General features: G+C 37.1%; 1 protein-coding gene across 1 annotated transcript in view; it reads left to right on the top strand.

Annotated features, from left to right (window-relative positions):
* LOC117342547 overlaps nt 1-8428 on the top strand; it is a gene marked incomplete at its 5' end in the record, with an annotated part of 61612 nt that extends 53184 nt beyond the window's left edge. The window contains 3 exon segments of the mRNA XM_033904728.1: nt 3510-3595; nt 5117-5333; nt 7209-8428. Of these exon segments, the coding sequence (XP_033760619.1) occupies nt 3510-3595; nt 5117-5333; nt 7209-7316 (411 nt within the window).
* Nucleotides 8429-19051: the final 10623 nt, after the last annotated feature.

Genomic DNA, 19051 nt, shown 5'->3' on the forward strand with positions numbered 1-19051 from the left:
GTCTGGTACACATGTAGTTAGAGCCCCTCTGTCTGTCCGGTACACATGTAGTTAGTGCCCCTCTATCTGTCTGGTACACATGTAGTTAGTGCCCCTCTGTCTGGTACACATGTAGTTAGTGCCCCTCTGTCTGTCCGGTACACATGTAGTTAGTGCCCCTCTGTCTGTCCGGTACACATGTAGTTAGTGCCCCTCTGTCTGTCCAGTACACATGTAGTTAGTGCCCCTCTGTCTGGTACACATGTAGTTAGTGCCCCTCTGTCTGTCCGGTACACATGTAGTGAGTGCCCCTCTGTCTGTCCAGTACACATGTAGTTAGTGCCCCTCTGTCTGGTACACATGTAGTTAGTGCCCCTCTGTCTGTCCAGTACACATGTAGTTAGTGCCCCTCTGTCTGGTACACATGTAGTTAGTGCCCCTCTGTCTGTCCAGTACACATGTAGTTAGTGCCCCTCTGTCTGCTACACATGTAGTTAGTGCCCCTCTGTCTGTCCGGTACATATGTAGTTAGTGCCCCTGTGTCTGTCTGGTACACATGTAGTTAGTGCCCCTCTGTCTGTCCAGTACACATGTAGTTAGTGCCCCTCTGTCTGGTACACATGTAGTTAGTGCCCCTCTGTCCGGTACACATGTAGTTAGTGCCCCTCTGTCTGCTACACATGTAGTTAGTGCCCCTCTGTCTGTCCGGTACATATGTAGTTAGTGCCCCTGTGTCTGTCTGGTACACATGTAGTTAGTGCCCCTCTGTCTGTCTGGTACACATGTAGTTAGTGCCCCTCTGTCTGTCCGGTGCACATGTAGTTAGTGCCCCTCTGTCTGTCTGGTACACATGTAGTTAGTGCCCCTCTGTCTGTCCGGTACACATGTAGTTAGTGCCCCTCTGTCTGGTACACATGTAGTTAGTGCCCCTCTGTCTGTCCGGTACACATGTAGTTAGTGCCCCTCTGTCTGTCCAGTACACATGTAGTTAGTGCCCCTCTGTCTGGTACACATGTAGTTAGTGCCCCTCTGTCTGTCCAGTACACATGTAGTTAGTGCCCCTCTGTCTGGTACACATGTAGTTAGTGCCCCTCTGTCTGTCCAGTACACATGTAGTTAGTGCCCCTCTGTCTGCTACACATGTAGTTAGTGCCCCTCTGTCTGTCCGGTACATATGTAGTTAGTGCCCCTGTGTCTGTCTGGTACACATGTAGTTAGTGCCCCTCTGTCTGTCCAGTACACATGTAGTTAGTGCCCCTCTGTCTGGTACACATGTAGTTAGTGCCCCTCTGTCCGGTACACATGTAGTTAGTGCCCCTCTGTCTGCTACACATGTAGTTAGTGCCCCTCTGTCTGTCCGGTACATATGTAGTTAGTGCCCCTGTGTCTGTCTGGTACACATGTAGTTAGTGCCCCTCTGTCTGTCTGGTACACATGTAGTTAGTGCCCCTCTGTCTGTCCGGTGCACATGTAGTTAGTGCCCCTCTGTCTGTCTGGTACACATGTAGTTAGTGCCCCTCTGTCTGTCCGGTACACATGTAGTTAGTGCCCCTCTGTCTGTCCGGTACACATGTAGTTAGTGCCCCTCTGTCTGTCCAGTACACATGTAGTTAGTGCCCCTCTGTCTGGTACACATGTAGTTAGTGCCCCTCTGTCTGTCCGGTACACATGTAGTTAGTGCCCCTCTGTCTGTCCAGTACACATGTAGTTAGTGCCCCTCTGTCTGGTACACATGTAGTTAGTGCCCCTCTGTCTGTCCAGTACACATGTAGTTAGTGCCCCTCTGTCTGGTACACATGTAGTTAGTGCCCCTCTGTCTGTCCAGTACACATGTAGTTAGTGCCCCTCTGTCTGCTACACATGTAGTTAGTGCCCCTCTGTCTGTCCGGTACATATGTAGTTAGTGCCCCTGTGTCTGTCTGGTACACATGTAGTTAGTGCCCCTCTGTCTGTCCAGTACACATGTAGTTAGTGCCCCTCTGTCTGGTACACATGTAGTTAGTGCCCCTCTGTCCGGTACACATGTAGTTAGTGCCCCTCTGTCTGCTACACATGTAGTTAGTGCCCCTCTGTCTGTCCGGTACATATGTAGTTAGTGCCCCTGTGTCTGTCTGGTACACATGTAGTTAGTGCCCCTCTGTCTGTCTGGTACACATGTAGTTAGTGCCCCTCTGTCTGTCCGGTGCACATGTAGTTAGTGCCCCTCTGTCTGTCTGGTACACATGTAGTTAGTGCCCCTCTGTCTGTCCGGTACACATGTAGTTAGTGCCCCTCTGTCTGGTACACATGTAGTTAGTGCCCCTCTGTCTGTCCGGTACACATGTAGTTAGTGCCCCTCTGTCTGTCCAGTACACATGTAGTTAGTGCCCCTCTGTCTGGTACACATGTAGTTAGTGCCCCTCTGTCTGTCCAGTACACATGTAGTTAGTGCCCCTCTGTCTGGTACACATGTAGTTAGTGCCCCTCTGTCTGTCCAGTACACATGTAGTTAGTGCCCCTCTGTCTGCTACACATGTAGTTAGTGCCCCTCTGTCTGTCCGGTACATATGTAGTTAGTGCCCCTGTGTCTGTCTGGTACACATGTAGTTAGTGCCCCTCTGTCTGTCCAGTACACATGTAGTTAGTGCCCCTCTGTCTGGTACACATGTAGTTAGTGCCCCTCTGTCCGGTACACATGTAGTTAGTGCCCCTCTGTCTGCTACACATGTAGTTAGTGCCCCTCTGTCTGTCCGGTACATATGTAGTTAGTGCCCCTGTGTCTGTCTGGTACACATGTAGTTAGTGCCCCTCTGTCTGTCTGGTACACATGTAGTTAGTGCCCCTCTGTCTGTCCGGTGCACATGTAGTTAGTGCCCCTCTGTCTGTCTGGTACACATGTAGTTAGTGCCCCTCTGTCTGTCCGGTACACATGTAGTTAGTGCCCCTCTGTCTGTCTGGTACACATGTAGTTAGTGCCCCTCTGTCTGTCCGGTACACATGTAGTTAGTGCCCCTCTGTCTGTCTGGTACACATGTAGTTAGTGCCCCTCTGTCTGCTACACATGTAGTTAGTGCCAAAGTTTGTCGTTATCTAGCGAATTCATTCTTTGAGGGATTTTGATCAAATGCAATGATAAACAACCATAATATTTTGGACAAGTTTGACTTTCAGGTTTTTTCGGGTCAAGGTCACTGGATTTTTTTTAGCAGGGGCAGGCAGGACATGTAAGAAATGCTTAAGCAATACCCAGTATGCTTATAATGTATGCAAACATCATGATGTTACATGTAAAGATCTATCAATTACTGTGTCTCTCTCAGAGAACACTTCTAGTGAAACTTTCAAACAAGTTCTTTTTTGAACAGTAACATTTAATTTGAAGCTTAGCTCAAAAGTGATTCTAAGTTACATTTTCCATTGTCACTCTGCTCCCCAGATGAGAAAGGCAGATCCATGATACAAATTAATGCAAACAGTGTTAAGTTATTCTGAAAGATATTGAAATTATAACAATAAAAGATTGATCAGGGAGATTATATTTTTGTTTGTAGAAAATCAACTACATCTCTGTGATCAGCTTCACTGACACCAACACCTATAGACAGCGACGGGCCATGTGGAAATCGTATGAAGTCTGGTAAGTACAAACAGTGATGGGCCATGTGTGGAAATCGTATGAAGTCTGGTAAGTACAAACAGTAATGGGCCATGTGGAAATCATATGAAGTCTGGTAAGTACAAACAGTAATGGGCCATGTGGAAATCGTATGAAGTCTGGTAAGTACAAACAGTGATGGGCCATGTGGAAATCGTATGAAGTCTGGTAAGTACAAACATTGACGGGCCATGTGGAAATCATATGAAGTCTGGTAAGTACAAACAGCGATGGGCCATGTGGAAATTGTATGAAGTCTGGTAAGTACAAACAGTAATGGGCCATGTGGAAATCATATGAAGTCTGGTAAGTACAAACAGTAATGGGCCATGTGGAAATCGTATGAAGTCTGGTAAGTACAAACAGTGATGGGCCATGTGGAAATCGTATGAAGTCTGGTAAGTACAAACAGTGATGGGCCATGTGTGGAAATCGTATGAAGTCTGGTAGGTGCAAACAGTGATGGGCCATGTGGAAATCGTATGAAGTCTGGTAAGTACAAACAGTGATGGGCCATGTGGAAATCGTATTAAGTCTGGTAAGTACAAACAGTGATGGGCCATGTGGAAATCGTATGAAGTCTGGTAAGTACAAACAGTGATGGGCCATGTGGAAATCGTATGAAGTCTGGTACATATAAAGTAAGTACAAACAGTGATGGGCCATGTGGAAATCGTATTAAGTCTGGTAAGTACAAACAGTGATGGGCCATGTGGAAATCATATGAAGTCTGGTAAGTACAAACAGTGACGGGCCATGTGGAAATCGTATATAGTCAGCTGGTAATTATATAAATATAGACAGCTATGGGGCATGTGGAAATCATTTGAGTCTTGTCAGTATACAATCAGCATTGGGTCATGTATAACTCATATATATTCAGCTGGTTTGTACAGACAGCAATTGGCCATGTGGAAATCTTAAAATAATTACAAAATCTGAAGTTAGTGTGATGGGGCCACTTGGAAATTATACAAAATTTTGCAAAGTATAGAAAGCACAATAACATGAATCTTAAGAGTTTAAAAAAAAAAGATAATTATTCAACCGTTGCCACGATTCTTTTGATATTGTTAAAATAAGCTGAAAAGTTACGTGATTTGTGAATCAGGGAGACGATTTCCTGAATGAAATAGTAGGTGATTTTACTTTAACCAGCTACTTTTTATGATGCACAAATGACATGGTGGAGATCTTACTCTAAATGCACCCCTTACCATACAATATTTTGTCTTACATATCCTGATGTTTATATCTGATCATATCAAGGTTTGCTACAAAATTTCATAAAATAATGTACATGCTCCAAGTTCAAGGTCATTATGAGGAAGTTGAATGTCAAGTCATCTAAATGCTCATCGAAGTTGTAAACAGAAAGTCTTCATGACCTTATATTATTGTGATAGTCTGTATATCTAGCATACAAAAAGTAAAGAAAGTTGTTTCAATCTAAAGAAGTGATTGCAAACATCTTTTGTTTTATCAACCCATTGTATACAACAGGACAGAGCATCAGGTTATGCCGATAGAACAGAGATGTAACTTCATCACCCAGGAACTCAGCGATACACAGCACCCAAGTGTATACATGCGGGCACTCGTACTGCAGTGTATGGACGATGCCATTATGCAGTCGGATGGTGTGGAATTCACCAATGAGTTCATGTTTGAAAACCAGGCAGTTGACAAGGTTGAGAATTACATTGCTCTACAAGAAGAGGTATGTAATCTCAATATATGGCTCACTATGAGCTATTCCCTTATAAGAGACCAACCAACCAATTGTTTTCCCATAGACTTTAGTGTTAACGTTTTGGAGTATTTCATTCAAATTCTTGAATTGAATATGACGATTATGGTTTATAACAAAAGTTTAGGGTCTGATATAACACCTAATCAAAAAAAAAAGTTGGGTCCTCCAGCTCAAATTTTCTCCAGGGTAGCCATTTTGAAAAAAGGTGAATTTCGCAGTAAAAATTCTCAAAAATCTTAAATGTTTACCTGTTTACTATCATTACGTGAACTTTTGGGAAAAAAACCAATCGGACTTACGAAATTTATATCAACATTTCTTATTGATAGTAACCTATCAGGCTACATATCTATTTTCTCACTTCATAACATACTGGCCAATCAGTGGCTGTCAGACATTTTATCCTTGGCTCAACTTTCTATACACAGGGGCTGTTTCAAAAATATATTTTTTCAATTGGTTGGTTGTTCCCTATAACTAATTGTTCTATCTGTCCATCTGGCACGCTTTGTTCCAGGCAGATAACTACAGTATTTATTGAATGATTTGCAAGAAATTTGGTCAGGATGTTTAATTCACAAAATTTTACACTGAGGTAAAAAAGTGACCAAAGGTTGAGGCGGATAATGGTTGTTATTCACACTTCACATACTGTACGATATACATGTATATTATGATTTTGGAAAGGTTGAAATTTGTTTTTCATGTTATGACTTAAAAGTTACATACAAATGTAGCAAATAACAACATTTTAAAAAGTGCTTAAAGTTTAAATTATTTTTATATTAATTTTCTTTTACATCATAAGCATGTATATTTTTTAGAAATTAAAGTAAAAATATAATAATACATTTGATGATCGACACAGAATAATGTTGAGGACTCCTTTTGTATTTTAAATAAATTTGTTGGAAAATTTACATAAAATTCAGCTGACCCAATTTAAAATTATATATAAATCTTATGCTGGAAATATACAATTTTTAGTTCATCTCTTTGAAGAAGAGTGAGAGCTTGTGTTGTCACTCCGGCGTCGGCGTCGCCGTTGTTTTTTCAAATGTTAAGTTTTTGGTGCAAGTGTTGAAAGGCATAGTCATTTATGGTAATATGGTCCCTGTAGGGGTTAAACTATCCCCTGCCAGAGTAAAACTAAAAGATTTTTTGTGAAAAAAACAAATTTTTGAAAAAAAATTCTGCATTAAGTTTTTGGTGCAAGTGTTAAAAGGTTTTAATACATCACTTTATAATTGTACTAGGTTGCTGATATTTGGCAATAGAGTCCCTATGGAGTAAGACAATCCCTTCCTGGAGTAAAACTTTAAAAAAGTTAAATTGAAAGATTTTTTGGGGGAAATAACAGATTTTTAAAATTTTTGTGCAAGTGTTGGAAGCTATTAATACATCACTTTATGATTGTACTAGGGTGCTGATATTTTGGTAAAAGAGTCCCTCTGGAGTTACACTATCCCTTCTTGGAGTGAAACTGAAGGAAAGAAAAACAATGTAGAAATGCTCACATTAGACAATTTATACCGGTCCACATTTTTCAAGGGAGACAATTCTCATAAGGATAATATTTTATCAAAAAATTAAAAAAATAGGTCCAAAAGCAATTACATACAACAGCATAGCTTGTCTCCCGAATGTTTGTCAATAAATAATTTATATATATATAAATTGGTATGGTTTTGAAAATTGCATGAATTCACAAAACACAATCTAATCAAGTAAACAATATAAATAGTATTAATGCAATTTGCAAATATTTTAGTTATTTATTCACAAACATTTGCGAGACGAGCTATGCTGTTCTCCAACAGCTCTTGTATTTCCATTCTGTAGGTTGAGAAATCCAACATTTTGGTTGACACTGCTGTCAAACCTGTAGAAGAGGAACCAGACGAGAGAGACAGGACCAACTTTGCACCCGAAGACTACCTTATCTCCTGACACCTTTCTACCCACAAAGCCTCGTAACTCATTGTTACTGTGTTGAGGATATCTAAATTTTACTCAAGGGTTAAGAATTTTGAAATGAACATTGAAGATTAATGATTACCGTAAATTTGCGTGTATAGAGTGCACTCGTGTATAGTGCGCAGGCACGTTTTTGAATGATCTTTTGACTCCAGCATGAAAGGATAGAAATGAACGTGATATAGGTCTATAGTCAGCTTGCAAATGGTAGTGCGTGGTCCCATCTACGATGTTTGTACAAACAAAATAATTAATCCTACCCCAATTAGCTTGTGATTTTTATGCTAGTATGACCTTTTGTGGTATCTGTTCATGATATATACAAAGCTAATCAGGCCCAATTATTGGCTTGACTGACTGGCAAGCTGAGTACAAGTGTAGGCTGTAACAGTAGCCGCCATTTTTTTATTGGAAACATTTCTGTTATTGATATGCTGGTCAATTCAATTCAAATTTATTCCTTAGGCCTTTCAGCCCATAAGAGAAAATTACAACATGTGTATAGATATAAATGCATACAAGTACGTACAATTAGATGAATATAAGACAGACTGGTCATTACTTTTACATCAATGAAATAAATATGTCGATAGGATAATTTTTTGCAGTGCAGACAATGAATCACAGCAATATTCACAGTCAGGTCATTATTTATAGGGCTAGTTTGTCAGTGACTGCCCACGAGATCAAGTGCATTACTGTTATCCTTACCAAATTGTGCATGCGTGCTGTTACAGATAGCTTTCGTAAATAAACATGTTGAACGTCATCAGTCTCTGGCAAAGTTCTGGATTTATAAGGTGATTTATCTAGAATAATGAATTAACTATATATATACTGATATATCATTTCAAGTCTAGATCTTGTTTGATGTAAATTGAGCCATTATGACATTGTATTGCACCTAAATACAGCAACTTGATCAATTGAGAATGTATGTGTGCAGAACACGGGTAGCCTACCTAAGATAAAATCCTTGTAATTGCTGATAACTACTGTAAAAGTGGATATTTTCGCGTGTGGAAATTTTCCCTTAGCCAGCTTCCAAAGTGTTCGCGGTGTGGATATTTTCGCGCCGTCAAGATATTTTTGCGCTTACTTGTATCTTTTATATTTAGTATTTTTATGTGTTAATATATTCGCGTGTGGAAATTTTCGCGGAGATTTACTGATAGCGAAATAAGCGAAAATTTCCACACCGCGAATATTTCCACTTTTACAGTATTTATTTCCTGTTTTATTTAATCAATATTTTCATTGTAAATGCTTTATATGTTAAAGTATTAAATCATAAACCTGCTGTCAAAGAAAACGACTATTACAAATCTCATATCACATTCATGACATCCATGCATCTGAGCGGCAAAGGCTTGTACCTGCGTATAGTGCGCAGTGAATTTTTGGACGTGTCAACTTAAGAAAAAGAGTGTGCACTATACGCTAATATTTACAGTAAGTTCTGACCAATGCAAGCAGCTGTTATTTCCCTATTCTTCATATATTACGTACTTCTTTTCCACCATTGCTCATGTTAATGCATGATAAAGAAACTGAACCTTCCAGTTACAATTTGACATTATCTGATCAGGATGCATGTATGTGATATTCATTATTTTTATATAATATCACAGTTCTTCCCATTACCAGTGTTTGACAGCTCAAGAGAATTGAGATCCCTCTGTCTCACTCAGTGGAAGAATTATTATTTTTCTCTTACTGTAAAAGTGGATATTTTCGCGTGCGGAAATTTTCGCTTAGCCAGCTTCCAAAGTCTTTGCGGTGTGAATATTTTCGCAACGTCAAGATATTTTTGACCTCCCCTATTTTAGAGTTATCCTCCTTTGCACAGTATATCCGGCAGACATATTTGGAGTAGCTACTGAGAAAGGCAAATTTTTGTATGATGTCAAAATAACAACTCAAAAATGTCACAACAACACTTTCCTGTATGGATGTCATGTCAACATTACATAATGATGACGGAAGAGAAAAATAACCATTCATCCCCTTGAATGTACGTGACAAGAATTGATCTCAACTCTTGGGATAAGAATAAAGATACTCTCAAGTTTGTCAGTAAAAGAATCTTCAGATTTAGGTCCCCCTAGGTCTGTCTCACACAGAAAGGGGTCAAAAACATATCATTGTAGGTGTTTTGTTTAGTTTGATGTCTGGTATTTCATTTTTAAATGGACCATGGTGTATTTATTATGATTTAGTTCAATTATAGAATTGTCTTCCTTTTTATTTTTTCTATAATGTTACTTGTTAGATGTGATGTATCTACTCATGGATGTTGCAACTTCCACATAATTTATATACCCATTATATATACATGTATAGTCTGTTAGATAGTAAAGACAGTTGGGTTCGACATTTATAAAAAAAATTTACATAGATTGCATATCATATATCTGGGTTAAATTAGAGTGTTAATTTATAAATTGTACAGTATTCAATAACATTATTTGCCATTAAGATTAGGTTACAATTAGTTGTTTAAATTATATTTCGTAGGTTACATTAACATTTTTAGGTCACCTGAGACCAAGTGTCTTGTTTTGGAAAGTAATACATGTGTCATCAATCCTTCACAAGTTTATTATGTAGATTGATCTATTTTAAGTAATAATAGTGAGAAAATTGAATTATCTGTCAGACCATGTGTAAAATTTATTTGTATTTTATTTACATGTTGTAGTGCACAATTGTATAAATATTTTATTTCAACATCAACATTCCTTGTGCATTGTGTGTATCTGTATGTCAACCTTCAAAATCTGAAAACTGCTCAAAGCTACATTTTTACATCCTAAATAACAATTCAGCAATGTTGCAGAAAATGTATATTTGTTTGGAACTTCAGCAGCTTAGTGAAATATATCCAATTTTGTGAATATTTTGACCGGATTATTGTTTTGGATGTAACAATTTAGTATTGATTGACAACGGTAGGCTAATGAATGTTTCTTGATGATGGTTGTATATAGTATGTTAGATTATGTACAAATGTATTAGTGACAGTTGAATTGTGTATAAATGTATAAGTGACAGTTGGATTGTGTACAAATGTTTAAGTGACAGTTGGATTGTGTACAAATGTATTAGTGACAGTTGGATTGTGTACAAATGTATAAGTGACAGTTGGATTGTGTACAAATGTTTAAGTGACAGTTGGATTGTGTACAAATGTATAAGTGACAGTTGGATTGTGTACAAATGTTTAAGTGACAGTTGGATTGTGTACAAATGTATTAGTGACAGTTGGATTGTGTACAAATGTATAAGTGACAGTTGGATTGTGTACAAATGTTTAAGTGACAGTTGGATTGTGTACAAATGTATTAGTGACAGTTGGATTGTGTACAAATGTATTAGTGACAGTTGGATTGTGTACAAATGTATTAATGACAGTTGGATTGTGTACAAATATATTAGTGACAGTTGGATTGTGTACAAATGTATAAGTGACAGTTGGATTGTGTACAAATGTATAAGTGACAGTTGGATTGTGTACAAAACTTTTGGAGACAGTTGGATTATGTACAAATGTATCAGTGACAGTTGAATTGTGTACAAATGTTTAAGTGACAGTTGGATTGTGTACAAAAGTATTAGTGACAGTTGGATTGTGTACAAATGTATAAGTGACAGTTGAATTGTGTACAAATGTATAAGTGACAGTTGGATTGTGTACAAATGTATTAGTGACAGTTGGATTGTGTACAAATGTATAAGTGACAGATGAATTGTGTACAAATGTATTAGTGAGAGTTGAATTGTGTACAAAACTATTGGGAGACAGTTGGATTGTGTACAAATGTATTAGTGACAGTTGGATTGTGTACAAATGTATCAGTGACAGTTGGATTATGTACAAATATGTTATATTTTAGTGACAGTTGAATTGTTTACAAATGTGTTAGTGACTGTTCGTGATTTAATTTCAGTTGTTTCATTAATTAATGATGTTTAGTTCATTAAGTGACCGTTCATTATTATGTAACAGTTCATATGTCTTTAGTAGACCATATATTATATAGATATACAAAAGTGTGAGCTAGTTTATCAGTTGTGTCCGAGACTGATGTTTTATTTGCAATTATCTCTCTGTCGGAATCCGGCATTATCTTTACAAAAAAAATGATTAATAGTTGTTTTCAAGAATAGGGTTGCTGTCTTCAGAAAATGTAAATTCACCATCATTGATCACTTTGTCTGACTGTACGTCCATTTTTCTATTATCTCCATGATAACCTGTTAAAATGATCGGAATTTGATGAAATTTTATAAGCGAGTACAGTGCAGCTTCTCAAAAGCAATCACCTCTTGATACTGATCGAAATGGTGATGTACGGAATCGATCCTTCTTTATAAGAAGTGACAGAAACTGATCGAAATGGTGATGTACGGAATCGATCCTTCTTTATTAGAAGTGATAGAAACTGATCGAAATGGTGATGTACGGAATTGATCGTTCTTTATTAGAAGTGACAGAAACTGATCGAAATGGTGATGTACGGAATTGATCCTTCTTTATTAGAAGTGATAGAAACTTATCGAAATGGTGATGTACGGAATTGATCGTTCTTTATTAGAAGTGATAGAAACTTATCGAAATGGTGATGTACGGAATTGATCCTTCTTTATTAGAAGTGATAGAAACTTATCGAAATGGTGATGTACGGAATTGATCCTTCTTTATTAGAAGTGATAGAAACTTATCGAAATGGTGATGTACGGAATTGATCCTTCTTTATTAGAAGTGATAGAAACTTCCCAATACCGATCCCTCTGAATTCTCAATACCAAACCGGTTTTGTTTCCAGAATGGTTAAAATATACCCAAAATAACTTCTGTTAACCAGCCTAACCTGAGCGAACACAACAGGTGCCTGGCCAACTGACCGTGATATCAACACCTGTGGCGAATGCTAGCTTTGTCTTTGGGCATACGTGTGTATTAGGTAAATTGGTACGTAACACCTGCGCCTATAGAGGAGCATTATGAATTGATTTAATTGTGTACTAATCAATATGAACAAGTTGAAACCATGCAAATTACCATGGATTATCGAAATAATACAGCCTGTTTACTATAAGAATTAAAACAAGTAGAGCTAGAAAGCCCGAGTTTTGCATTTTAAATTTACATGAGATCCCAAACAGGTTATTTTTGTAGCAGATAAATTTACATATGATAAGGAAACTAATATGTAGACGAGGCTTCATTTTAACACGCACTATTATATATTTACATTTACACTGCAGCCCCTCTATATAACTTTACCAAGCTCACGAGTCCAAGGTTACGAGTCCATAACTTCCAAATCTTTATCATGACGTCATTATTATAATGATGTCATAATTGTCACGTCGGCGATAACCAAAGATGGCTGTTCCGTCTGAGGATAATAATTTGTCCATTCATCGTCGGAGCGAAATTCCTGGATATAGTCTTTAAAAATCGTTGTCAAATGTAAATATAAGCATTGAACTGCTTTCAGTTGGAAGTAATGAGCCAATGAATGCCAACTGGACAAAGGCAATTTCAACATGAATCGGTAGCGCGGCTTCATTAAATTTGCCTTTGTCCGGTTGGCATTCATCGGCCCATAACTTCCAACTGAAATCAGTTCAATGCTTTAGTATTTGTGCTTGGTGCTTGTGAACTTTGTGATATTTCACCTTTGTCTAGATTTGTATGTTTCCATTTATTTTCACTTTCAGTAAAGCAATATACCGTGGTAGACTCACATACCACAGACTTATAAACAAACTCCTATATAAACTGGATTTACCTCAGGAAGAACTTAAAAATCATCCTTCACTGCTATGCATGCCATAATATTATATAATAATGCCTGAAATATTGTGTTTCTCTTTTTGTGTGTGCCCAATTCAGTCATAATTGAAATGCATTTACTTTACCATATGACTTTGTTACAATTTCCTAAACATTTATTCCTGAATTAACAGTTATATATATAGATCAACCTCTCTAAGTAATTATAAATGATAGTAATTGACTTAAACTTGTTTTCTAAGTTTGCGTATACAAATCTGTGACTGTGTGGTTAATTACCATAATTATGAACATCTTCAATGGATTCTCTCATCCTCCTTCAGCATTACATATGAAATTTTCAGCTAGATATTCAGTGAATCAGGTCTTTATTACTTTGGCCCTTCGTTTCATCAGTAGACATATGAATATTTAAAATACCATTTCTGGCTATATCCCAGAAAATGAATTTGAACTTGAACCTGACTTTATTAGTCAATATGAAATATTAATGATAAAACAAAAGTACATTGTATAGATTTAAGAAGCTAATGTTTTTGCCTAGCACTTATAATCAAGAAAGTAGAGGTTGTCATGTAGGTCAAAAATGTTTGGCAATTTTATGATGATAATGGAGTTCGTAATACGAGATGTAGCATTTGTTACCGGTGTACATGTACTGTCGTGTAGGTTCTTTACCAGGAAGTAGCAGGTCGTGTAGCATGTATATACATGTATGTGTGCTTGTGATGGAAGGATGTATACAATTATAATGATATTGACAGAGGAAGATAAGTTGTAGTTTGTCTTCCGTACTTGCAAAGATGAGAAATAAAAGGGAACTATGTAAACCTCATGTCTTGTGTTTTTAGTCTGAGGGAGATTGAATGCAATTATTTGGGTGTCCTTTTTTCCGTAAACTTTTCCCAAAAATTGCTACTAAAAAATGTACGTAGTCATGGACATGTAGTTGATTTTGACCAAAATTGGTCTGAAGGCACCTGAGTGAAGGGGAACTAATTTTGTATAAACATGCTGTGTCTGGTGTCATGCATAATATTGTACCCAAAATGTACGTTGAACTTTTCGATGACAAACAAGAGTCCTATAACCTCGTACCATTTATGATCATTTTTATTTCTATAGCTGTCGTCGTCCAAATGATGTTAATGTTGTCAATATTTGTACGTTATAAACTATAGTTATAGTGGACATTTTGAGTATCTGCATGTTTACATTTGAGAGAATTGCAATTATTTAAAATACGTTCATATTTACTAGTTTTTAGCTCACCTGCCCTGAAGGGCAAGTGAGCTTATGACGTGGTGCGGCATCCGTCGTCCGTCCGTCCGTCCGTTGGGCTGTCCGGCGTCAACTTTTTTATTTAAACAACTTCTTCTCAATAACCAAGAGGCCCAGGGACTTGATATTGGGCCTGTAGCATGCTGGGGTGAAGGGCTACAAAGTTTGTTCAAATAAATGACCTTGACCTTCATTCAAGGTCACATGGGTCAAATAGCCTATAATCTTCAAACAACTTCTTCTCAATAACCAAGAGGCCCAGGGACTTGATATTGGGCCTGTAGCATGCTGGGGTGAAGGGCTACAAAGTTTGTTCAAATAAATGACCTTGACCTTCATTCAAGGTCACATGGGTCAAATAGCCTATAATCTTCAAACGACTTCTTCTCAATAACCAAGAGGCCCAGGGACTTGACATTTGGCCTGTAGCATGCTTTGGTAAAGGGCTCCAAAGTTTGTTCAAATAAATGACCTTCATTCAAGGTCACTAAATGTCACATTGTTCAAATAGGCTATAATCTTCAATTGACTTCTCCTTAATAACCAAGAGGCCCAGGGACTTGATATTAGGCTTTTAGCATGCTGGGGTGAAGTGCTACCAATTTTGTTCAAATAAATGACCTTGACCTACATTCAAGGTCACAGGGGTGAAATCGGCTTAAATCTGTAAACAATAATTTTGCGATAGCCAAGAGCCTCCGAGACCTGATATTAGGCCAATAGAATGCTGGAATGTAGGACTAGAAAATTTATTAATATGAATAAACCTAGCTTACTATGATATTTGAATAAAGAGGTAATCAGCATAGTATCTGTAGAAATGACCTCACTCCACTTCAAAGTTGCTGTAGAGCCAGGTGAGCGATACAGGCCCATTGGGCCTCTTGTATAGAAAAAGAAAGGAATATTTTAGTCATAGGCCTTATCAGATAGCGAAGAACAGCAGTCAAAATGACCCCTATTTGAGCTGGCGCACAGCGCACGCTGCTATAATTGTGGTTGATAAGGGGAGAAATAGTAAAGTCATACATGTGTACAACGTTTATAGAGGAGGTATAGCTTATACATCACCATTGTTACTTAAAATAGACATTTAAACTTAAATTTTCTGAAATCAAAAGAATTCCAGTTGATATCGGTTATTCCTATTGTTACCAACACAACAACTTTGCAATACAATATATATGGCAACACATCATACAGCCATGAATGAACAGTTAGGCTAAACATCTGTGTACAAGGTGCAATTAAAGCAGCAAATTTTTCGACCGCTGGCTATAAATAGCCCCAGAGAACTTAAAACTACCTTGGTTTTACTAGACTGGCCACCAGACCCTAAGTTGGGTTTTTTTCTAAGAATTACCAAGCTAAATTCTAATACCAGATTATCTGCCCCTAGTTTGAAACTTACTGGCCACCAGACCCTAAGTTTTTTTTTTTTAAGAATTGCCAAGCTAAATTCTAATACCAGATTATCTGCCCCTAGTTTGAAACTTAGGGTCTCTAGAATCAGACATATCCTAGGGATCAAAATCATAAAGCTCAATTTCATTTATAATTTTAATATTCTAGAGACAGGGGGCCAGTCTATGATTTTACATACGATGGACTTCTTAAGCACTAACAACAACCATCAATAGTTTTATAACGACTTAAATATAAACATGGACCTTGTAGTGAGAAGTGCGAATGATACTTGTTTTCCATTTAACGGTTTCATTTACACAATATATCGAGTGTTTAAACAATTTTACATAGACCACTGATTATTTTATTATAGAAAATACAAGAAGTGAACTAAAAAGGCATGCTGCTATTCATAGAGATCCAGGAAAAAAAACCCGGGTTTTTTCTTTGATCTCTATGAATAGCAGCATTTATACTAGCTTTCTATCCTAGATAATAATAATAAAAAAAAACATTAAACAATATGTTAATGAAACGCACATTGTTTGAGGTATGAATATATTCAGGACATAGTTATTAATACGTGATTCTATATTAAATTTAACCATTATGCATTAGACAGGAATCCTGTTGCAATTATAGTTGATGAGCTACTATACATAAACTGGCAAAGACTGTCTATAAAAAATAGCTTTCCATAAAAACTTATTTATTTATTTTTACATGATCATTTTTAGTTTTATTTTCTCATAATCAAAAGTTAATGGATGCTAATATTGTGGCAATTATTTTGACCTACAAGTATGATATAGACGTACGCGTATTGTCAGAGGATTTAGCAGGTGGATTAACGTAAAAAGAGAAACCCTTGCTGATTTGTGAAGATGTCATTATAAGAATTTTAAATTAAAAAAAAAGTTGCATTTATTTCATTATTGAATTATTATCTAAAGTATTAATATTTCAGAAAGTTTTGCAATAAAATCATTTGGGAAACGTGAATAAAGGTATTGGAAACAAGATGTAAACTTACAATATTCTTTATCTTTTAAAATTTCAATTTATCGCATAATAAGCCTATAATCTAGTGAATTCGCCCGTGTAATATTTTTGCATATATATATTACTGTAATCTTACCCTGAAGCGTTTTTCATTGGTTGTGGTAGTCATGGTGTCTTCCAGTCTAGCCAACATATGATATTTTAGGTGAGAAATAGGGTTCATTCCAGTCTAGCCAACATTCTGATTGAACACCATTCCACTCTGGCCAACATTTCTATTTTCACACCTTGGCCAGGCTTGGTCATACCTGAGTGACCACCAGGTAAGTTCCAGGTAAAAAGTTGTCACTTACCTGTGTTTGGTAAACTTCAAAGATATCGCTTCACACTTTACTATGGCCAATGCACAGATACAGGTGGATTTTCTGGAGAATGGAAGAGTGTGTCACTATCTCCTAAATGCGGGCTATAAATATTCCATTAAGACAAGAAGGAACAATAGAGTGTATTGGAGATGTGTTCGAAGAGATCTTGATTGCACTGCATCATTAACCACTGTTGATAATATTCCTGTTGGGAATTATGGACAAAATCATAACCATCGACCCGACACTATTGGCCTTGCTGCTGATGCATTTGTAGTTAACCTCAAGAAAAGGTGTAGAGATGAAATCACTCCAGTACCATCACTATATGATGAGGAACTTGGACTATTGAGAAATAGGGATTTTGATGATGATGTCAAGACTTTGATAGAGAAAATTCCTGTTTTTGAAAATGTTAAGTCATCCCTTTACAATCACACACCTAAAATTGGCTAGACTGGAAGACACCAGAAATAGGTAGAGAAACATGTTGGCCAGAGTGGAATAGGTGTATTTTACTAAAACAACAGCGGTGATAACTATCAAAACACTTGACAGCTCAGGTAGACACAGGTAAACTAAGATGAAAATGAAGTTGCCACATTTTATTATGTTTTATTTTACTGACAAGTCACAGATAATTTATTAATGATTAAGATACAAAATACAGATAAAAATATGTGGTTCATAGCACAGTTATTAACACTTACATGTACACATACATATATTTAAAATATCAATACAAAATGCAGGTAAAAATATGTAGTTCATAGCACAGTTATTAAGACTTACAAATATATCATTTAAAATATCAATACAAAATGCAGGTAAATTAACATATGTACCCTGGTAATTCACAGCACAGTCATTATAAGACTAACATATATATAATTTAAAATATACTATATTAACATTTTCAAAAACAGGAATTTTCTCTATCAAAATCTTGACATCATCATCAAAATCCCTATTTCTCAATAGTCCAAGTTCCTCATCATATAGTGATGGTACTGGAGTGATTTCATCTCTACACCTTTTCTTGAGGTTAACTACAAATGCGTCAGCAGCAAGGCCGATAGTGTCGGGTCGATGGTTATGATTTTGTCCATAATTCCCAACAGGAATATTATCAACAGTGGTTAATGATGCAGTGCAATCAAGATCTCTTCGAACACATCTCCAATACACTCTATTGTTCCTTCTTGTCTTAATGGAATATTTATAGTCCGCATTTAGGAGATAGTGACCCCCTCTTCCATTCTCCAGAAAATCCACCTGTATCTGTGCATTGGCCATAGTAAAGTTTGAAGCGATATCTTTGAAGTTTACCAAACACAGGTAAGTGACAACTTTTTTACCTGGAACTTACCTGTGGTCACTCAGGTATGACCAAGCCTGGCCAAGGTGTGAAAATAGAAATGTTGGCCAGAGTGGAATGGTGTTCAATCAGAATGTTGACTAGACTGGAATGAACCGTAGTCATATATACAATAGTGTGGCGTCAGGAATAAATAATCATTTAAAATTCTGTTATTATTCACATGTGCCCCCTTAGTCTATAGGCCATTGTAACAATTATGTTTTGAATAAGCGGTGGTTTATATCGAATGTAATTACTCTGTTAAACACCTTCAAGTTCTGTATTACTTTAAACCACATGGTTTATCAGTATATAAATTACATGTACAACAAGTCATCACAGTCCTCACAAATACTCACACACCCACACTGATCCACACATACCCAACCACTCACACTTATCCACATACAAACTCACACACACACACACACCAATCCACACATGTACACTACAGCACATACACACCTATACCCACACACTCACACTG

The sequence above is a fragment of the Pecten maximus genome, chromosome 14, assembly GCF_902652985.1.
Source record: "Pecten maximus chromosome 14, xPecMax1.1, whole genome shotgun sequence".
Taxonomy (NCBI): domain Eukaryota; kingdom Metazoa; phylum Mollusca; class Bivalvia; order Pectinida; family Pectinidae; genus Pecten; species Pecten maximus.